At 41.4% G+C, this 23,472-nt stretch overlaps 1 protein-coding gene across 1 annotated transcript in view; it reads right to left on the bottom strand.

Annotated features, from left to right (window-relative positions):
• The window catches only part of NUP210 (nucleoporin 210), a 108,117-nt gene that overhangs the window by 68,269 nt on the left and 16,376 nt on the right, over positions 1 to 23,472 (bottom strand). The window contains exons 2-16 of the mRNA XM_073644462.1: positions 21,579 to 21,715; positions 15,482 to 15,613; positions 15,109 to 15,205; positions 13,258 to 13,408; positions 12,989 to 13,121; positions 12,420 to 12,578; positions 11,244 to 11,312; positions 10,377 to 10,483; positions 9,081 to 9,221; positions 8,820 to 8,957; positions 8,441 to 8,596; positions 3,307 to 3,502; positions 2,596 to 2,741; positions 1,027 to 1,248; positions 352 to 525 (exon numbers count right to left, since the gene is read on the bottom strand). Of these exons, the coding sequence (XP_073500563.1) occupies positions 352 to 525; positions 1,027 to 1,248; positions 2,596 to 2,741; positions 3,307 to 3,502; positions 8,441 to 8,596; positions 8,820 to 8,957; positions 9,081 to 9,221; positions 10,377 to 10,483; positions 11,244 to 11,312; positions 12,420 to 12,578; positions 12,989 to 13,121; positions 13,258 to 13,408; positions 15,109 to 15,205; positions 15,482 to 15,613; positions 21,579 to 21,715 (2,158 nt within the window). The remainder of the gene's footprint in view (positions 1 to 351; positions 526 to 1,026; positions 1,249 to 2,595; positions 2,742 to 3,306; positions 3,503 to 8,440; positions 8,597 to 8,819; positions 8,958 to 9,080; positions 9,222 to 10,376; positions 10,484 to 11,243; positions 11,313 to 12,419; positions 12,579 to 12,988; positions 13,122 to 13,257; positions 13,409 to 15,108; positions 15,206 to 15,481; positions 15,614 to 21,578; positions 21,716 to 23,472) is intronic.

Here is a 23,472-nt window from a genome sequence, read left to right as displayed (position 1 = left end):
ACCTGCTTTTCAGGGGGCAGTGCGCGCCTGAAGATTAACAGTTTGGACCAGCGACATGGTTGTGCCACTAGCCCGGACTGTGCGCTCTCCCATGCTGCATTGGGCACTGGAGCTGGCACTTTCACGCTCTAAATTAAAACTTGAAAGTGTACGTTCCATGTGTATGAGACCAGCCATTTCTGGAAGGCTGTAGAGGTGGCCGGTAATCTAGACAACAAGCAGTAAACAATAACATTTAAAATCCCTAATAATTGTTCATATACTACCTAGGAAGTAGAAACACTCAACACCAGTTGCTAAATTTTGCACAAACCTTGTACTACATATAATGCAGGAAGTAAAATGACGTACCACCTGCTTCTCTTGCTGCATCAGGGGACAGATGAGGTCCATATGAGAATGTTTATACACCGGATTCACAGTAAATCGTGATGGGGGAGAACAGGAGAGTTTCACATTAACTCCCTCCACTGCTGGAAAAGGGTTGGTCTCTGTGGGCTGGTTTCCAATGGACAGTGAAATTATCTGTCAAAAAAGAAAAAAATTCCAAGTTAAGCCTCGAAATGCATCAGTGGATTATGGTCTAAAAGGTGCCTATTCAGATTAGGCTAAAGCCTGCCAAACCTTCTGACCATCCAATGAGCCTCGGGGCCCCTTTGTCTTCTAAAAGAAGTAGCAGGCATGCTGAATTACAAAGCTCAGACTATTTATTCCCTATGGAAATACTACTACAGCGACTAACTCTGTTCCTTCACTGGAAGACACACGAATGCTCGGCCGAACCGAGCATGGTGGTGTATGGGGCACGATGTACCGTAGAGTTGCATATATTGCCCACAGAATGTAATTGCTAAAAATAATGGTATTCTATGGGCGACTTGTACAACTTTACAGCTGCATATGGAGGAGTTGTCCGCCAGACATATACGTAGGCAGAATTACCTGGCATAGGTCAAGTAGATACCATAAAAACAACAGACCTGTCTGCAAAACTTGAGATACAGCCAAGTAGACAATCATGGTTACCTGTTCTCCAAGGTCTCGGCAAACAGTCCTGATCCAATGCTGGAAATGGTTACGAGTTAATGGGGTGTCGAGCAGGAACAGTCCGGTGCCGGCCTCATCTTCTGCAGATAAGCTCCTGAAGAATTTCACGGGTTCAAGAACCCAAGGCTTGGGTCCCCCTTCAAAGAGCATGTCTTTAGAGGAACCCAACGTAACCAGTGCTACAGATGGCGGATCAATAGTCTATAAGAAGGGAGAAAACAATAATACAGGAAATTGCACATTTTACAGGTATTTGGAATGTTTTTTTCCTCTGAAAGTTTTCAAATCATGCCTCAAGTTAACATCCAATCGCAGAGAAATGCTAAAAGTTAACCATACATACAGCATCTTTTAAACAGTGACCACCTATATATTAAAAGGACTCCTCCAGGACATCCTAATTTAGTATATTATTATGGGGTTGGCTCTCATTTTGCACTTTTCTGGGAAGGATTTCTACAAAATTTTGGAGGGAATTCACCCAGAAGAGCATTTTTGAAATCAGACACTGATGTTGGGGAGATGCCGGGCTCACAATCTCCTTTCTAGCTCACCCCAAAGGTGTTGGATGGTGTTTGGGCCGGGCATGTTCTTCTACACCATCTCCCCCGACCAGGTCTTCCTGGAACTTGCTTTGTGCATTGGGCACAGTCATGCTGAAAAGGGCCTTCCCCAAATTATTCCCACAAGTTCAAAGATATAAATATGTTTTGTGCTGAAGCATTAAGATTTCCCTTCATTGGGACTTTACAGCAGGCACAATGCAGTCCGGTAATGTTTTCTTGCCAAACCCAGACTCATCGATCAGATGCCAGATAGAGAAGTGTGATCCGTCACTGCACAGAACACGTTTCCTCCAGAGTCCAGTGATGGCGGCTTTACACCACTGCATCCGACGCTCAGCATTGTGCTTGGTGATGTAAGCTCTGGCAGGAGTATAGATTTTTTTGCTGAAGTTAATACAAGAAGAGGTCTGCACTCGGTGACCCTCACTCTAACGTTACAGGGTCTCTGAGATGCTGCGGTTCCTTCCACTTCTCAATATCACTCACAGGTGATGGGGGATGATTTAGGAGGGAAGAAATGTAATGAACGGATTTATTACACCGGTGGCTCCAGGACCGCACTGGTGTCCGTGACCTCTGCACCACCAGACATTTTGTCACATATTACTATACTATATATAGGAGGCTGCAAGGCAAGGGGAAGGATGTTCTACATCAAGGGGGTGAGGGGCCGGATGTTATACACCTGTGACAATGGTACTGAATGAAAAAAATTAATTTCAATGATTACAAGATGTGTCCGAATCTGTCCATATAATGTATAAAACAAATAAATAAAATTATGCATTAGTTTTCCCTAAGATTGTTAGTTACTACAATAGATCCTAAATCCAAAGTTCGGATCCACATTTATTTCTATGGGGTTTGGGTTCAGGATTGGGTACAAATCTGGTACCTGAACCGAACTTTGGACTAAATTTCGGTCGAACCCGAGCTTCCATGGGTTCACTCATCCCCACTAATGAATATACTTTGGAATTACCTTCAGGGGTGGGTAGGCAGCCACAATGATTTTAGTCTTTAAATGCACATGGCCATGTGTGTAGCTGACAAATATGGTTGTGTATCCGGGTGTTTCAGCTTGGACTGTAATACCGCTACAATAGTCAATGCCAGGCTTGAGTCTTCCTACCAACAAAGAGAAAATGAGGAGAGTCATATCACATTTGTATATGATAATCATTAAAGGGGTTGTACACTTCTCGGTCAACCCCTTCTCAATCCCCATGTTTCCACCCTGTAAAATAACATGTATACTCATCTCTGGTGGTGCTCCAGCTGTGTCAGCACTGGCTCTCCCTGGGCTTGTGTGACATTGGCCACAGGGATCAATGCTGGCTTCACTCTCTCCGCCTTTGAAAAAATCAAACATCCGAAGAAAGTCAGAGCTGCGACTGCTGCTTCACGTCCTCCAGATGTATGTGTTTTGTAGGAAAGGAGAGTGAAGTGGTCGCTAATTGGCCGTAGGGATCGCGTGACAATGTCACACAAGCCCCGGGAGAGCCAGTGCTGACACCGCTGGACCACCACCAGAGGTGAGTACAGGTGTTATGATTTTATAAAGGGAGAAACTTAGGGATTGAGAAGGGGTTGTCCAAGTAGTGGACAATCTCTTTAACCTGAGTAGCAAGATATAAGGTCTATTCTTATATCCCACATTAAAATGGTTCTCTTTTCTCAAAGATTTACTTACCTGGCAGTATTTTAAATATCCCGGATGTCTCCATTTCTACAGCCAAGTCAAAGTGCGAGCAGTCGCTCAGTGTCACCACTTCATTGTCTCCACTTAAGAGGCCAAATATCCGGAGAGGCAGCTCAAGATGTTTCCCCAGCCTGGCCTCAACCCGACAGGGTATAAACTCCATGCCAGTGGGTTCAATGACAAAAACCTAAAATTACAATGGGTTAAAAATTATTGAGTAATTCAACAGAAACTCAAAGAAATCTAGCCATGAGAGTAATCATAAAATACAGATAATAGTGACAGGAAGACTTATTCTTCCATACAGCGGTGTTCTATGGTGCATTTACACTCAAAGATCATCATGTACGAGTGTTCCTAGGAGCAAAATGCTCGTTCATCAGGTGAAATCAACTTTAGTGCTGCACAAAATATAAACTGTCTCGGCAGCACATAGTCTTGTGTATACAAGGCTTAGGCTGCCACTGTTTACGGCGCTAACTATTACTGGTCAGTCAGTGCCCCTCGTTAACCGGGCACCAAATTAAACTACTGCTAATCGGTAAACATTTACCGATCAGAAACCATTTAGTGCCACTGGAAGGTACGCTTGAACAGACCCCTAAAAGAATAATTTGGACCACTTTAAATCATATAGGAAAACAAAGACAATATAAAAAGTCAGCTGATCCATTCATCATCAGCAAGTCCTTCTGTGTACGGACGACCGGCAGCCAGAAATGCATGCAATCCAGGAAACAATGGAGCATCCAGTAAATAATCCTACTAGATTTCCACATAACCTTAAAGAAGGTGCAATACGAGTGATTTTTCTAAAGGTATTGTCAAAAATGCAGAAAAGTAACTAATCCCTCCCTCACCCCCAAAAAAGAGACCAACTTTCTAGAAAAAGTCTGGCCCAAACTTAAGAATTATGGGATTCAATCACGCAGAGAGGAACCCCGCAGCCCTCCATGACTCCCTACCATAGTAAAGGCACCAGATCTCACTCTTTGCACTGCCGCATACTTTATTAACCACTTCGCACCAGTGTCTGTTTTTGCCTTCGTGACCGGGCCAATTTTTTCAATTCTGACCACGGTCACTTTATGAAGTAATTACTCTGGAACGCTTCAACGGCTCCCCCTGATTCTGAGACTGTTTTTTCATGACATATTGTACTTCATGATAGGGGTAAAATTTCTTCGATATCACTTGCGTTTATTTGTGAAAAAATCGGAAATTTGCCGAAAATTTTGAAAATTTTGCAATTTTCAAACTTTGAATTTTCATGCCCTTAAATCAGAGAGATATGTCACACAAAATAGCTAATAAATAACATTTCCCACATGTCTACTTTACATCAGCACAATTTTGGAACCAACATTTTTTTTTTGTTAGGGAGCTATAAGGGTTAAAAGTTGACCAGCGATTTCTCATTTTTCCAACAAAATTTACAAAAACATTTTTTAGGGACCTTATCATATTTGAAGTCACTTTCAGGGGTCTTTATGACAGAAAATACCCAAAAGTGACACCATTCTAAAAACTGCACCCCTCAAGGTGCTCAAAACCACATTCAAGAACTTTATTAACCCTTCAGGTGCTTCACAGGAATTTTTGGAATGTGGAAGAAAAAAATTAACATTTAACTTTTTTCACAAAAATGTTACTTTAGACCCTATTTTTTTTTATTTTCACAGGGGTAACAGGAAAAAATGGACCCCAAATTTTTTTGTGCAATTTCTCTTGAGCGCGCTGATACCCCATATGTGAGGGAAAACCACTGTTTGGGCGCACAGCAGGGCTCGGTAGGGAAGGAGCGCCATTAGACTTTTTGAATGTAAAATTTGTCTGAATAATTAGCAGACGCCATGTTGCGTTTGGAGAGCTCCTGATGTGCCTAAACAGTGGAAACCCCCCACAAGTGACACCATTTTGGAAACTAGACCCCTTAGGGAACATATCTAGATGTGTGGTGAGCACCTTGAACCCCAAGGTGCTTCACAGAAGTTTATAATATTGAGCCATAAAAATAAAATTTTCACAGTTTTCCCACAAAAAATGTTTTTCATTCCCTAATTTTGCATTATCATAAGGGTAACAGGAGAAATTGCACCATGAAATTTGTTGTACAATTTCTCCTGAACACGCCGATACCCCATATGTGGGGAAAAACCACTGCTTTGGTGTACGGCAGGGTTCGGAAGAGAAAGGAGCGCTATGTTGGCTGGGATAGGTTGCAGACACCATGTCACATTTGAAGAGTCGCTGACATGCCAAAACAGCAGAAACCCCCACAAGTGACCCCATTTTGTAAACTACACCTCTCAAGGAATTCATCTAGGGAAGTAGTGAGTATTTTTTAATTTTTAAATTCATACCATTGGGCAGTGAAAAAAGCATAATTATATTTTTACCACAAAAAAATGTTTTACCCTCAGATTTTACATTTTCACACAGGGCAATGGGTAAAAATGGTGCCGAAATGTGTCACACGATTTCTTCTAAAAGTGTCAATACCCCATATGTGGCTGTATCATACCGCTCAGCCATAAGGCGAGATCTGGGGGGGACGGAGCGCTATTTGACAATTAGAGAACAAATTATTGTAGAATAGGCATTTGGATTTGGGAGCACAAAATTTTCTGAATTTCTTTTGGGGGGCAAGGGCCATTTCGCTTTTCCAGAGCCTTTCTGCTACCAGTAACTTGGAAGTCCCTTATATTTTTAACAGATAACGGACCTGAGTGGGGACTAGCTTTTTTTGAGGACTGAGTTGAAGCTTTTATTGGGAACATTTTACGTAACATTTATCCGGCGCTCTAGGTTGAGCACTTACATCGGGGTTTCCATCTAAATTTCCAAGTGATGTAATTCAGATGAAACCCCTGCGGGATCCATTCACTATAATGAGGCAGCAGAGTTACTCTGGACTCCGTCTGGCCTCTGTTTAGTGGTGTCCTTTTTTTCAGAAGTGCACAAAACTGTGGCCAACCGCACTTTTATGCACACCTAAAACAAATGACACCGTGGGATCACAGGCCAGACGGCATCCACAGTGTCCTATATCTGCCTCATTACAGGGAATCTTCCGTCATGGGTTCCGGCTGAATCACATATTTCAGAGATTTACACGGAAACTCTGGCGCAAGTGCTCAGCGCAGAGCGCAGGATAAATGTGTGCCGAGCCATACTGCGATCTTTGGGAGACATAATAAACAAATCAGTAGCAGGTGAAGAAATGGTTTTATTTATTTTTTACGCCATTCCTCGTGTGATAACTGATTAGATTACTTTATTCTTCGGGTCGGTGCGATTACAGAGATACCAGATTTATATCGGGTTTTTATGACTGACAGCTGTCACACACTAAGACGCTTTTTTTTTTTGCAAAATCTAGTTTTGAGAGCTATAATTTTCCCATATTTCAGCTGACAGTCATGTGACGGCTTGTTTTTTGCGGGACGAGTTGACATTTTTATTGGTACGGGACATTTTTTGATCGCTTTCTATTCCGTTTTTTGGGAGGTAAAATTAACAAAAACCAACAATTCAGGAGTTGTTTTTTGAGGTTTTTTTTATGCCGTTCTGCGTGTGGTAAAAGTGATCAGGCAGCGTTATTCTTCGGGTCAGTACGTTTACAGTGATACTACACTTACTGTATATATTTTTTATGTTTTGGCGCTTTTACACAATAAAACTATTTTATAGAAAAAATATTTTTTTTGCATTGCTTTATTTTGAGCGCTATAACTTTTTTATTTTTTATCTGATGGAGCTGTATGGCGGCTTTTTTTTTTGCGGAACAAGATGACGTTTTCAGCGGTACCATTTTTATTTCTATTTTGCTTTTTGATTGCATTTTTTTCCACTTTTTGTTTGGCGATATGAGGAAAAAGCATAGTTTTTTTGCTCCGTTTTCTATTTATTTTTATTACGGTGTGCACAGAAGGAGTTAGTGTGACAGTTTTATAGCTCGGGTTGTTTCGGACGCGGCAATACCAAATATGTGTACTTTTTTAATTTTTGCATAAATATACGATTTATCGGTTTAATATTTTATTTATTTATTTTAATTTATTTTGTATTTTTTTTTTTTGACAGTTTCAAAACATTTTTTTGATTTTTTTTTACAATTTTACTTAGTCCCTGTATGGGACATAAATTTTTATTTTTCTGATCACTGATCTCATGTAATTTAATAGACATATATTACATGACATGAGATCTTCACTGACTTTCACAGTCAGTCTACTGCCAGGCTTCAGCTGCAGGCTGAGCCAGGCAGGACACCATATATGGCAGAGCTGGAGGCGGTCATGTGACCTCCAGCTGCCATAGCAACCCAAGGTCCTGGAAGCTATCAGGGGTCGTCGGAGAGGTAAGTGGACGACCCCCTCTCCTCCTGCTGTCTTCTATATGCCGCGATCACTATAGATAGCAGCATATAGAAGACAGCAAAAGGTTAACATCACTGGGACCTGATCCAATCAGGTCCCGATGATGTTCCCTGTCAGAGCTATCGCTCTGCACCGCTCCTGCAGCGCTTGCAGGACCCTGGGGGTCCTGAGAGCTGCGGAACCACCCACCGTTTTTAAACGTCCGCGCTGCACAGAGCCCAGGCAGCGCGGACGTTTATCTACAGTGGGCGGTCGGGAAGCGGTTAAGCTCATGTTGCCGTTCGGTAAATTACGTGGCAGTGTTGAGTTAGTGTGAAGAGGGAGATCTTGTGATCACCTACGTTCACTGTGAGAGGGGCTACGGAGGATTGTGGGATCCTAGTCTACACGTCACAACATTGGAGTGCGGGCCCATCTTGTGCCCAAAAAAGGACCTGACTTTCTAGCATATTAGGGTTACTTATATTTAGTAAAATCACCAAACGTGCTCATAAAGTTATTGTCACTCTGGGACTGGACACTTTTAATAAATAAAAAGGAAGCCCCAGTCTGGTGATGGGAACTCTTTAAAGGTGTTGTCCAGTCCAAATCGATAAGTCTGTGTTACTGCAGACTTACGAATCCCCCCAGTGCAGACTTGCCTCCAATATCCAATATTAGACCAGCAGGTAGATGGCAGTATAGGGGTTATGGAAGTGAAGTGTAGAATTACACCCATTTGTGTTTTTTTTCCCCCCGTTTACCTTCATTTCTCCATAATGTAGGGGATTCTGAACATCTCGCGCTCGTATAACGCTGACACCTATGTCGTCTCCTGTAGTCATTAGACCTTTGACGGTGACAGTGGCCACAGCATTATTAGATGAGGACCAGGAGAAGTTACCACTTCCACCTTGTACCTTGAAATCAGCAATAAAAAAAAATAAAAAAAAGTTATCAATTATGGATAAAGGATTAAAGAATAATGTATTTTTTTGTATAAATCAACTGAACAGGACGCACATCCTCAATATAACAAATGCAAAGTAGAAAACATTGTTACAAGAACGCTCTGGCCACATGTTTAATAGATATCCGATTTGCTTTGAAACATAAACCCATCACCCAAATAATAGTGAATACCTGAATTATATACTGATAGGCTCCAGGTCTCGGCTGCCAGGGGAAGGTTAGGATTTTGGGTGACAGAGTAATTGGTGTGTAGATCTCCACCTCCTGCTGATTCCGCACTGGATTGGACAACACATGAACACCCCCATCCTAAAACACAAGACATTTTTAAGTATTTTGTACACAGCGTTGCTTTATATATGTATGGCCTTCCGCCCCCACCCCTTTCACTCTTAATGAAACAGGGGAAACAAATCAATAAGGGCCACGTACCTCATCAACCATGCAAGTCAGAGCTGCATCTATGATGGTTTGACCGCTCTTCAAGGCCTTCACACGATGGTACGAACCATTCAGGGAGGATTCCAGGACATCAAAATATCCTTTAGGTATTTTCGCTTCAATACGGATATTCTATAAATCATAAAAAAAAAAAAAAAATTATATATTTATTTATATATATATATATATATATATATATATATATATATATATATATATATATATATATATATATATATATATATATATATATATATATATATATATATATATATATATATATATATATATATACACACATATAAGCAAGCAATGTCCTCTCAACGGGGTCATTTCCATTGGAGTCATGGTGCAGCTATCACAGTGGTTGATTAGTCATCACCTCTGTACAAAAATGTTCTAATTTGCAAACTGTATTTTCCTGTACCAAAGCAACTCAGAAAGTATTCAACTTTGCAGATAGTTTTGCTTATCTCTGGGTCTTCACAGTTACAGGCACCAAACAATGACTTTGCAGACACCTCCTTCCACGTGTCCCTTACTTCTTGCTAATGTACATAGAGTTTGACTGCACATATTTATTAACGGGCGAAAATAATTAATGAGAAGTGTTAGAACTCATGAAGCCGATTTACATAAGTCCAAACTGATAGTTTTTAGTACTATACACACGCATTAGCATCCTAAATCTCCAAGATGGTAAAACATGGTGGCCCCGACTAATCAAGAATAACGACATGTACACCACTTAATGAATTCAGCCCCTCTATTAAGTGGCATGTGCCTCCATGCATTGGGCCAGAAATGCTACTCCAGTCAAACACTGAAGTATCATTTCAGGTGTAGAAAACACCAGCAGATTTGTTGAATTCGAAGGGAGGTATAGCCAAACCCCACCCGTTTCAGAGGATCTAAAGTGTCATGAAAACGCAACAATTTTGCGCAACTCTGACTCTGCATTTTTCAAAGCTTTTACACCACTTTTGTGGCGTAAATGCTTTGATATATCAGCCTCCGACATCCATAGCCAAGTTAAAGGGGTATTCTGTTAAGAAAAGGTTACTTTGATTAGCTGTCTGTGCAGTCCCATAGAGAATAAAGTGGCAGTCAAGCATGCACTTTACTTTATTAAAACGAATGGTGATCTCCGTGGTAGGACCCTCACGGATCTAGAAGTTATCACCTATCCCATGGATAGGTAATAATGTCTTCTTACCGGAATAAGCCTCTAAAATAACTTATAGAAGAGGGGAGGGGAATAAAGCAGTATAGAATTAAGATGCTTACATCTGACAAGTGGACCTTGTTACTAGACTTGTCATATACATCAATGGTAATTTCATAATATCTTCCAGTTTCGAGAACCCACCGGTCACCAGGGTAGACAGTGAAACCTGTATGAAGGTAAAAAATGAAAAAAAGAAAAAAAAAAACAAAAACACAACAACATATCCCAGAACAGAGCCTAAGCTAGAAACTGGCAAGACTAACATTTGCAGAGTTGATAGGTTCCCCCGGTATTTGTGTGGGCAGCCTCCAGATATTTTGGTTTTCTCCCTTAATCCAAAAATATATTATTTCTCAGCATCATTAAAGGTTAAAATTGTAAAGTGTTTGCTGTAAAAACAAGCGACTTTACAATTCTTTTTTATTAGAATTTCTCTCCATTCTCAAGAACCGTGGGAGTTTTAATTCTATTGCTTACAGCTCGTTGCCTAGGTTACTGGCCACCTTTGCAGTCCATAAGTGGTGGACAGCCTCCTAGACAAATGGCTGTATCCAGCCGCCTTCAGTACCTCTGTACTCCTCCTATGCTACAGAAACAAGTTGCCTGTGTTGGCACCATCCTAGAGCGCACAGTATGGGCCGGCAACTCAATCATGCTGCTGGCTCAACTCTCAATTAAACAGGAGCTCACCACCCCTCTGCAAGCAGGAAGGCAGAAATGTTGGCTCCTGCAGTGCTCACAAGTCCTTTTATAGATCGCAATGGTCATCAGAAATGACAATGCATCAACACAAGCGTTAAAACCAGAAAAATTACATGTACCAGTCCGGACGTTAAAAGGGACTGAAAGCACAATAATGACCACCCAGCCCTAAAGTTATGTGCACTGACAATTGCAAACATGACATAGAAGACAAATATACTTACCTAAATATCCAGGTTCAACCACATAGATGGTACCATTTGGCAGCCGGGAAGCACCTTGCATTCGAATATGTACAAGATCATTAAGGAAAATAGGATTAAAAAGGTAAAATTGATGGCAAGTGAATGTAAATTTTTAAAAGGGGTAGTCACCAAAATATTATACCCCACACTGATGGCATGTATGTAAATGATGTTTTAATGCGGAGTAAATCCTTAAACTTTCTTGTAACAATCAGTTTCTGTTTTTTTGCAAGTTTATAGCGTATGCTAATGAGCTGCAAGTGCAGTGAGCAGGCGCTGCACTTACAGTTCTCCTGCCTAACTATTCTTCGCCCTCTGTGCCTCCTGTCTCTAGGCAACTCATGTTTTAGTGACCTGTCGGTCAGACATAGGAGGCAGGCAGTGGGCAGGGAATATGAAGAGGCAGACAGTGTGTGGTTAATAGGGAGAGATGCAGGAGAGCAGAAAGTGCAGCGCCCGGCCTGGCTGCACTTACAGCTCATTAGCGTACAAGTTCAATTGCGGATTTCTATAAAACAGCAAAAGGGATTTCTACAAGAAAGGTAAGGATTTACTCACTATTAGGCTATGTGCCCACGATGCAGAAATGCTCCGGATTTTTCCTGAGCGCTTCTGCATCTCCCTGGCAGAAAACGCATGCGGATTGTACATGCGTTTTTCCTGCCAGGGACAAAAGGATGTGAAGCGTTCTTCACATGCATTGAAAATTCCCCACAATCTTAAGGTTTACTTTTCTGCACTGTAAATAGTTTATAGCACTAAACGATTTGCTACATAATTATCTGAAACTAAACAGGCGGATACATTTGTTTCTGCAGTTGGTGGCAGCCGGCCATGATAATTAGCCACTCTTACAAACACTTAGAGGATTTTGGCCAGCTGCTCAGGCGCTGCTCACACAGGGCTGTTTGTGTTAGATCTGGCCTGCACGCTCCCACTCCTGGACAGACACAGTAGACGGCACACAGGCCATTTGTAGTTCACTACAGTACAATACTGTTTCTTTCTCTGAGCCCCAGGGATGTTACTGAACCCCCGGGACGTCACATGCTGCTTAAGTCATCCTCTATCCAGCGTCTGAGACACCAGTTATAGGGGCGAGCTACGAAAACACCTGAAATGAGGAAATCTAAGAAAGCAGTCGCACAAGGATATTTTTATGAAGCAGCACTATGCTGGTTTGGCCCTTTTGTAGCGCAGTCACAGTAGACGTCCCCTGGTCCAGCCTGGCTACAGGTCTATCCTTGTAGCCCCCGTGAGACGGAACGTGGTTCTGCAGCTGGAAATTGTATTGATCAGACGGCATGGCTAAATCTGGAGAGAGAAAAAGAGAATTGAAAAGGCCTCTAAAACGCTTACAAATATAAAGGTGTACTCAAACACACACAAAAAAAAATTAACAGTATTGCTGTATATAGCAAAAAAACAAGCCTGGCCTGGCTGGCAAAAGAGCTGGAGTGACGGAGGCTTCAGATCTACAGCGTCCTTTGCATATCAATACAAAATACTGATAAAACAGTAACACAAGAACGGACTGACCATGCAAAGGTATTGCTGGACTTGTCTACATGTGCATATAAATAGTTTGGGGGGGGTGAAATCCTGCCGACAGATTCCCTTTAAGCCCGCCTCATTAAAATGCGTTTTTTCGTTTTTTTAACTATCTCAAACATGGAAAAAACAAATCATGATTTCCATCAGTGTCCTGGATCCGTAAAGCTTACCTGTAATTTTTCCCTGTTTGATTTTCTGTACTTTGTATTTTATGGAGGAACCAACAAGCAGGTAAATATCAGATGCCGGATAAAGGAGAATGTTTTCTAAGATAAGGAGTCGGACTTCTGCCGGATTCACATTCTGTAATGCAACGTGAAAACACAAAACTTAACATAAACCCTTGCACATTACATGGCTTACAATTGTGTGGAAATTCACATTCATCTAGAAATCACTCACAATGAAGCCCCTCTCCCCCAGTTAACAGGTCACTTGCCTCATACACGGGTTCCAACATTTTTGCCCGGAGTTTGGAGCTTCCAGTCTTCATTCCAGACACCAGAACTGTGTCGCCCTGTTTCGCTACTTTCTCCATCTCAGAAATGTAGGCTGGCGGCACATAGGTAGACTCCAAAAATTTAAGAATTCTAAAAATGAAGACATTAAAATTCATTTAGAGGGTTCTTCACAATTTCATAGAATGTTATTTTATTTTTTTAAGCCCTTAATTTTATAATTCACCTTTTATTTAAATTTGCAGCCGTTCTGGAAATAAGACTTTTTTTTCCTTTTACAACTCAATAAGTCGTGTCTCTGTCTTTGATGCAGGCCCGCACACTGAGCTCACATCTTTCCCGGCAGATGATGGCTGATTTTAATCAGCCATCACGTGGCTTTAACAGTCACAGCAAGAGCTCTGCCTTCATAGGATAATGTGTTTTAAGCTACAAATAGGATTGCTCATGCCCTGCTGTGTATAGCACAAGCGATCAGACAATAGCAGCTTCAAGTCCCCTAAGGGAACTAACAAATACAGTACAAAAGAAAAGATTTAAAAAATATGAAAAAAAGAAATCAAACCACACAAAAGTTCAAATCACCTCCCTTTTGCACCATTAAAAATACAAAAACCCCACATATTTGGTATCGCTGCATTCGTAAAAGTTGGATCTATCAAAATATAAAATAAATTAATCCATTCAGTAATCGGCATAACGAAAAAAAATGAATCAAAACGCCAGAATTACGTTTTTTTGGGCTGCCGCAATATTGCAATAAGAGTCGATCAAAACATCATATCTAGCTCAAAATGGTAGAAGTAAAAACATCAACTCAGGGACAAAAAAAAAAAAAAAGTCCTCACACAGCCCCATATCTCGAAAAATGTTATGGGTATCAGAAAATGGTGCCAAAAACAATTTTTATTTATTTTTTTTTTTTTTTACAAATTTTTTAAATATTACTTTTATCACTTAAGTAAAAAAGACGAATATATACATGTTTGGTATCTGTGCACTCGTACATCATATTGCCAGGTCAGTTTTACCATAGAGTAAACATGGTAAATAAAAAAACATTTGTGGAATTGCACTTTTTTTGCAATTTCAATGCACTTAGAATTTTTTTCCCGCTTTCCAGTGCATCATATGATAAAACAAATGATGAGATTCAAAAGTAGGGTAATAAAGGGAATCTGGCAGTATGTTTTTACTATTTAATCGTAATTTAGGAAACGAGAGCCTGATTCCAAGGATGTGTCACTTACTGTACTAGGCTGTGTGCTGTAGTGTTAATACAATCAGTGTTTTTACAGCAGGAGATTATCACTGCAGGACTAGGTGCCAGGAAGCTAGGCTAATCTGTGTAACCCCGCCCCTACCACTGATTGGCAGCTTCCTATGTACACTGTCAGCAAGCTGCCAATCAGTGGTGTGGGTGGGGTTATACACAGCTCAGCATTCCGAGCTCTGCTAGATCTGTAGCAGAGAAAACTGGGACTTGTATCAAAATTGCAGCAAGCAGCCCAATAGAACTAGACTCATCCATTTGCCTCAATGAAATATTCAGAGAAGCAGATGAAAATTTAGTCCGTGCATGCCTGAAAATATGCAGATTGTATACTGAAATTCAGCGGGAATCCTGACAGTGTGCATAATACACACTACAGAATCTTGACAGTTACATAACTGCCTGTAGAAATTTAGCTCACGCTCAGAGGACCCCTGTAAGATCCATAACAAAATAGCACAAGAAAGAATGACAAAAAAACAAAAAAACCACGACCCTGTGTTTATGTGGCCTTCTTTAAGTAAATTACAACAAGTAGATTCACATATCTAACTCTTACCGCAACGTGTTGTGTGAATCAGAGTAGCCATCCATATCGGCATCTTTCACCACTGCCCAGTCAAAGGCCATGCCAGCCAAAGTGCTGAATGTATTCCCTGCAATATACCAAAACATTACACAGTGAAACCTCTGGGAGGATCACCCAAAATTGCAGGAAAAAAAAAAAAAAAAAAAATCAGCGATCTAAGGAAGTGGTCTTTTCAAAGAGACAGCCAGCATGCAAAGTACTATGATATGACAGATTTCAGTACTAAGAAATTTAGTCTGGATAGGAGGAGGTCTTCTCAAAGAGGTGAGGTCTTGGAGAGGATTCACCATCTATAAAATGATTTATAACCACATTGTATAGAAATTAAGGAGTAATATTTCACCTTCAGAGTCTAGTGCTTGTATCTTCAGCTTCAGCGGCGAGTCCTCCAGGTAAAGTTCCCTTGTAGTCGATACAATCTGGATGTCATGAACTATGTCAACGATCGCATCACATCGGAGAACTTGTCCAGTGTCTAACAGGAATTTTTTTTTTTATAAAAACAGAACAGCAGGAAAAAAAAATAAAAAAGGATCAATTTACAAACAGATTTCACTGAAGTCATAAAAGAAAAAAAATACACACACGAACACACACCAATGTAGAGATTACCACTGGCCAATAAACAGTTTTTACAGGAGAACCTCGAAGAAAACAGGGATTGTCTAAAATGGACAGCTCCACTACAGTTAAAGAAAAATAAAGAAATAACCGGGTCGGTCACCACTTTTCACTGAGCCACAGATTGTGTAGCTTAGCATGCCTTACAAGGGAATAACTAACATATAACAATTGCTTGGACTTTTCATCTCATTACCCAATTTAAGCAGCGACTGCAAACAGCAAAGTTTTGATGCAGTTTTTAAACTTTTTTTTAGATTTAAATTCAAGACATCAGAATCTTAAAAAAATAAAAATGGAGTAATGGATAAAGGACTGGGACATATAGAAAAAAAAACACATTTCATTCTCCATTCCTCCCCTTCCATTTCCCTACAAAATAAACAAAACGGCAGTTTGGGACAGAATTTGATAAGGGTAGAAGTATCCAAAATATCCATAGATTTAGGTCTTCCACCAGTTTCACACGTGTTAAACGCAAACTGTTTTACAATCTGAACACCCGGTTAGACCTTCGGGTCCGACCTCTGTTGGGCTGGGTTTTCGTTTGCATTGATTGTGTGAAATTGGCCTTTGGGTGCTTTTCAAACTGCGTTTTGGCACCAGTTTGTTGGTCCCGTTGGGTGCAGTCTACTAGGTCTGGGTGTCCGCCTCTAGTAGAGGTAACGCAGACAGCTCCCTAGTTATTGGGCCCTTTTCAATCTAAAAATACCAGCCCGCAGCGGCCCCACACTGTCCCCAATTCTGATGAGAGTTATTGTTACTGCTATTCACAGTTGCTGGGGCTGGATTCGGGGAACATTGGACTATATCAGAGCTGCGTGAGAACATATTTTCTATAAATTGGTGAACAAGGTACTGTCTTTTTATTTCTCCCTCTCTTTTTTTTAATAAATTGGTGAACCAGGGAACGTGTGGGGGAGTGTTTTTTCAAATAAATTTTTTTATTGTGTTTTTATTTTTGATTACCGGGTTAGTAATGGGGGTGTCTGATAGATACCTCTCCATTACTAACCCCAGGGGTTAATGGCAGCCGTGTTTCTTGACAAATCACAGCTGATATCAACCCCAACTACCATTACTACAATTACCATTACACCGCACCAAGTCAATCGCGAGGAGCTGGCCAAAGCTCCAGAATTAGCACATCTAATGTGCTGCGCCAATTCTGGGGGCTGCGGGCTGGTAATTTTAGGCTGGGAAGGACCCAATATCTATGGACCTTTCCATCCTGATAATATCAGCTCACATCAGTCTGATTTACCTTTGCTGGTTATCAAAAATAGGGGAAACCCCTCGCCACATTTTTCCATTTATTTTCTTAATATGAGTACAGTAAACTACACATGCACAGCACAAATATAAATATTGTTTATAATATATATAATATATATATATTATACACAATATTTATATTTGTGCTGTGCATGTGTAGTTTACTGTACTCATATTAACCCCTTTAAAGCCCAAGACGTATTAATACATATCTGCGCCCTGGGCTTTAAGAGGGTGATACTCTGCGCGGGTGCGATCACCGCCAGGTGTCAGCTGATTGTCACAGCTGACTCTGCTCCCCCATCCTTGTAGATATGTTGCTCCCCCATTCTTGTAGATATGTTGCTCCCCCATCCTTGTAGATATGCTGCCCCCCATCCTTGTAAATATGTTGCTCCCCCATCCTTGTAGATATGCTGCCCCCCATCCTTGTAAATATGTTGCTCCCCCATCCTTGTAAATATGTTGCTGCCCCCCATCCTTGTAGATATGCAGCTCCCCCATCCTTGTAGATATGCTGCTCCCCCATCCTTGTAGATATGCTGCTCCCCCATCCTTGTAGATATGCTGCTCCCCCATCCTTGTAGATATGCTGCTCCCCCATCCTTGTAGATATGCTGCTCCCCCATCCTTGTAGATATGCTGCTCCCCCATCCTTGTAGATATGCTGCTCCCCCATCCTTGTAGATATGCTGCTCCCCCATCCTTGTAGATATGCTGCTCCCCCATCCTTGTAGATATGCTGCTCCCCCATCCTTGTAGATATGCTGCTCCCCCATCCTTGTAGATATGCTGCTCCCCCATCCTTGTAGATATGCTGCTCCCCCATCCTTGTAGATATGCTGCTCCCCCATCCTTGTAGATATGCTGCTCCCCCATCCTTGTAGATATGCTGCTCCCCCATCCTTGTAGATATGCTGCTCCCCCATCCTTGTAGATATGCTGCTCCCCCATCCTTGTAGATATGCTGCTCCCCCATCCTTGTAGATATGCTGCTCCCCCATCCTTGTAGATATGCTGCTCCCCCATCCTTGTAGATATGCTGCTCCCCCATCCTTGTAGATATGCTGCTCCCCCATCCTTGTAGATATGCTGCTCCCCCATCCTTGTAGATATGTTGCTCCCCCATCCTTGTAGATATGTTTCTTTTTCTTGCAATTTCCACACTGGCCACTAGTCTTTATACTAGACTGATACGTCCTGTATTGCACAGAAGACCTTTCAGCTGTCTAAGTATCATCACAATGGACTTGAGAGAGAAAACGTGGCTGATTCCGCGCTGCTGATGAGTAGGTAAAGGATCCATAGCCATGAGTTTGTATAATAGTGTTTCTTAGACTCCCCTCCGGTGCTGGCGCTGTTCCAGCGGTATCTGCACTGGCTCTCTCAGGGATTGTGTGACATTATGTCACTCGATCCCTGCGACTAATCACCGCTGGCTTCACTCTCCTCTCCTATGGATGTAATTGACATCCGGAGGTAGTGGGAGTTATGGCTGCTGTCTCCTTTCCTCCAGATGTCTTGCTTTGTCCGAAGGAAACATTACCACATCATAACCACACAATGTGGTTATGTCCTGAGGAAGAAGTGTGTGTACTTCGAAACACGTAGATGAAAAAACACTATTATACAAACTCATGGCTATGGATCCTTTACCTACTCATCAGCAGCGCGGAATCAGCCACGTTTTCTCTCTCAAGTCCATTGTGATGATACTTAGACAGCTGAAAGGTCTTCTGTGCAATACAGGACGTATCAGTCTAGTATAAAGACTAGTGGCGCTACCAGGAGACAGGCCAGTACACCAGGAGAAGTGGAGGGGGCCGTAGGAGGGCAACTACCCAGCAGAAGGACCGCTACCTCCGCCTTTGTGCAAGGAGGAACAGGAGGAGCACTGCCAGAGACTTGCAAAATGACCTCCAGCAGGCCACAAATGTGCATGTGTCTGCATAAACGGTTAGAAACCGATTCCATGAGGGTGGTATGAGGGCCCGACGTCCACAGATGGGGGTTGTGCTCATAGCCCAACACCGGGCACATTAACCCCCGCAATGCTGCGATCTAAGTCGATCGCAGCATTGCAGTGGCAAGGGGAGGTGATCGGGATTACTCACCTGTCCTGCGGCTTCCCGGATGTTGCAATGACAACATCCGGGTCACCAGGAAGATATTTTGGTCACTCGCAGTGCATGACCAAAATATTTTCTGCATCTGCAGCGCTGACAGCCTGTGTAGCACAGGGATGGTGCTGCATTCCTGTGCTATACAGGCGATCAGAATAAAAAAAGTGAAAGTCCCATAGTGGGACAAAGAATAAAAAGTAAAAAAAAAACTGTCAGAAAGTGAAAATAAAAATTGTAAAAATATTAAAAAATAAATAAAAATAATCCACCAAAAATAAAAATATAATGCACCGATCAATAAATATTATGAAAAAAATAATAATAAAAGTACCCATATTTGGTATCGCCGTGTCCGGAACGACCTAACCTATAAAACTGTCCCACTAGATAACCCCTTTAGTGAACACTGTAAAAAAAATTAAATAAAAAACGATGCAAAAAACAATCCTTTATCATCACACCGCCAAACAAAAAATGGAATAACACGCGATCAAAAAGACGAATATAAATAAAAATGGTACCGCTGAAAACGTCATCTTATCCCGCAAAAAAACAAATGAGACATGGCGTCCGCTCTCGATTCCAGCCAATTTTGCGTTCAAAAATTCACACAGTTCTCCTTCCCTTCTGAACTCTGCCGTGAGCCCAAACACTGTATTTTCCCCACATATGGGGTATTGGCGTACTCAGGAGAAATTGCACAAAGATTTTTGGGGTTTATTTTCTCCTCTTGCCCTTGTGAAAATAAAAAAATTGTGGCTAAAACATCATTTTTGTGGAAAAAGTTAGATTTTTTTATTTTCACGGCTCCATGTTATAAACTTCTGTAAAACACTTGGGGGTTCAAGGTGCTCACCACACATCTAGATAAGTTCCCTGAGGGGTCTAGTTTCCAAAATGGTGTCACTTGTGGGGAGTTTCCACTGTTTAGGCACATCAGGAGCTCTCCAAACGCATCATGCCGTCCGCTAATTATTCAAGCAAATTTTACATTCAAAAAGTCAAATGTCGCTCCTTCCCTTCCGAACCCTGCCATGCGCCCAAGCAGTGGTTTTTCCCCACATATGGGTTTATCTGCATGCTCAGGGGAAATTTGCACAACAAATTTTGGGGTCCATTTTTTCCCTGTTAACCGTATGAAAAAATAAATAAAAAATGGGTCTAAAGTAACATTTTTGTGAAAAAAGTTAAATTTAAATTTTTTACTTACACATTTCAAAAATTCCTGTGAAGCACCTGAAGGGTTAATAAACTTCTTGAATGTGGTTTTGAGCACCTTGAGGGGTGCAGTTTTTAGAATGGTGTCACTTTTGGGTATTTTCCATCATAAAGACCCCTCAAAGTGACTTCAAATGTGATGTGGTCCCTAAAAAAATGGTTTTGTAAATTTTGTTGGAAAAATGAGAAATCGCTGGTCAACTTTTAACCCTTATAGCTCCCTAATAATAATAATAAAAAAAAAATTTTGGTTCCAAAATTGTGCTGATGTAAAGTAGACATGTGGGAAATGTTATTTATTAACTATTTTGTGTGACATATCTCTCTGATTTAAGGGCATAAAAATTCAAATTTTAAAAATTTTCGCCAAATTTCTGTTTTTTTTCGCAAATAAACGCAAGTGATATCGAAGAAATTTTACCACAATCATGAAGTACAATATGTCACGAAAAAAGAATCTCAGAATCAGGGGGATCCGTTGAAGCGTTCCAGAGTAATTACCTCATAAAGTGACAGTGGTCAAAATTATAAAAATTGGCCCGGTCATTAACGTGCAAACCACCTTGGGTTGTAAAGGCGTGAAGAAAATAAATGGAAAAAAGTGGTGAGGGGTTTTCCCTATTTTTGATAGCCAGTAAAGGTAAATCAGACAGCTGTGAGCTGATATTCTGCATTCTATTCCTGTACTTGTCACACTTTAGGTCATTCGTGGGCACTTGTGCGTCCCATATTTTCATCCATGCTGCAGGGAAAAAAAAAAAGAAGGACATGGACATACAGTCCATGCGAACACACGGACATGTGCGCAGCCCCATAGATTATAACGGATGTGCACAAGTGTGAAAACTGTCACCACACATACCGGAGACACTGACGTGTGAAGGAAGTCTTACAATGATACATGCTGCAGTTGTAACCATTGACCCTTTGCACCAGGATATTTTAAGAACAGGCACATTAGTGTCCTGACGTCAGCAACTGGTTCTGCAATAATGACCTCTGAAAGAAAAGCCCGGCTGACAGACACGTGGGCGGCTGCTGAAAATAGATGTCCATGTCAGCTACACAACTACCAAACCAACAATACTACGCGTTAGCTATACAGGATTAATGCCAAGTTTTACTTATACAATGGGGAAAAACGAAAAACATGGTGCTCAAGTGGTGACTTACAGTGACATAAACACAAAAATGTACACTCACATATATCTTCTGCAAAAATGATGCTGGTTACTCGTGTAGGATGGGTGGCACGTGCCTGCACCACAGCCCGCTGTGAACACTGGCGATCATCGATGCTTACATGTTCAATACTGGCAACTTCCGGCCTTGTCGATGACCTAAAATATTAATTATGGACATTAGGATAAAATATTGGGAAAAAAACATCAAGCAATAAAAAGTTCCTGATCATATCTATTGGTCATCACATTAAATACAAATACTCATGTCTGTATGCCCCCGGGGCTAACTCCAATTTTTAGTTGGCACTTAGTCAATGGAGTAACTTTGGGCCCTACAGAAGTCTCATTTATAACATTTTTTTTTTCATGTACTACACAATAATGATCATGTCGGTGACTTGTTTGTGGCCTACAAGTTACGAAATGTATTATCCTGTAATTTTCCCCAAAAAACAAACAAAAAACCCACAAGCTTCAAAAGAACCTATGAGCAGGACTTTGTAGTGAAAAGTAAAGACATGGGTGTAATGGGGCTGTAGTACTAATTACATTGATACCTTCTTTAATCACCATTTGAAGTTTTCAGCTAAGATTTCGGTGCACAGGGGCCGGATTGTGCACTGGGTCTTCTCCTACCTGTCTGTGATTTCCCGGCCCCTCTGCTCACTTCGGTCTGTGAATGACCTGCCTCCTCTGCATGAAATCTCAGCACTGACCTGTCACTCACAGACCAGAGGCAGCGGAGGGGCCGAGGAATCACAGGCAGGGAGAAGACCCTGTGCACCGAAAGCCAATTACCAGAAAACTTCAAATGGTGATTAAAAAAGAACCACAAAGAGGATTTCTTCACCGAAGGTATCAAATTAATCAGTATTACAGCCATGTCCTTATTTTACAATATCAAATTGTGCTGACAGGTTCTCTTTAACACCACAATGTATGTAATCAAACCCTTTCAATGCAGAAAAGGGTGGTGCTGTACATGAAAGATCGCCAGGAAATGTATTTTTGCTTTCCCACGTACACAGCCATAGCTTTTTATTTGTACGTACTATAGTACTGCAGGCGTCACGGTAAGAGATCTCGATTTTTCCCTGCAACATGAGGTGAGGCTTTTCTTTTAGGCCTCATTTGCCAACAAAAGTAAGCATTTAATTTATATTAAAGGGACTGTGCCATCCCTTTTCAGCAGCGCACCTCTCCAGAGTCCCCCTGATGTTCAGATCAGCATCATAGTACAGGCAAGCGGCATGATGGTGTGCTCCTGATTTTCTACTTGAGGCATAAAAGTATCTCTCAGTGACTATTTTTATTTTTAAAGAGGTCTTCTCATGATCCTACTTTGATGAGCACACCGCTCCCCTGCTTCCCGTTTGCTGGGGTGAAAGGGCGCTCCCGAATAATTGACGGTTCAGACCAGCGGCAGGTCTGTGTGCTCTTTGATGCAAATGCATCATCGGAGGAGCACAAAGGGATTGAAGGTGGCCAGATCCAGTAATCCAGTCCTTGCACGCTCCATAGCAATGAGCCTGTAAATCCTGGACTCTTTGCCTAGGAGTCCGGCTGCTGCTGTACTGCATACAGGCCAGTAACCTAGGCAAAAAGCAGTAAACTATAACATTAAAAATCCCTCTGTTCTTACGAAAGGAGGAGATTTTTAGTAAGAGGTCTAAGGGGTAACATTTCTCCTTATGGAGAGTGACACACCAGCTCTGGCACGTCAAGGTAAGGAGGCTTATTCGCCATACAATGCTCCTCTGGGAAATTTAATATGCAAATTGCCTCTTCAGAGATTGCTGCTTCTAATAGGTGGCGCTGTAGAGTACAAGTCCTCTTTTTCTCTGAAGAGGCAATTTGCATATTAGTAAGAGGTAAATTTTAAAGTTCCTTTTCACTTCTATGTCCTGTCTGTC

Source organism: Phyllobates terribilis, unplaced genomic scaffold (assembly GCF_046119375.1).
Source record: "Phyllobates terribilis strain yellow unplaced genomic scaffold, ASM4611937v1 Scaffold_8__6_contigs__length_399053987, whole genome shotgun sequence".
Taxonomy (NCBI): domain Eukaryota; kingdom Metazoa; phylum Chordata; class Amphibia; order Anura; family Dendrobatidae; genus Phyllobates; species Phyllobates terribilis.
The sequence above is the reverse complement of the archived record's forward strand: the minus strand, read 5'-3'. Positions and strand labels throughout refer to the sequence as shown.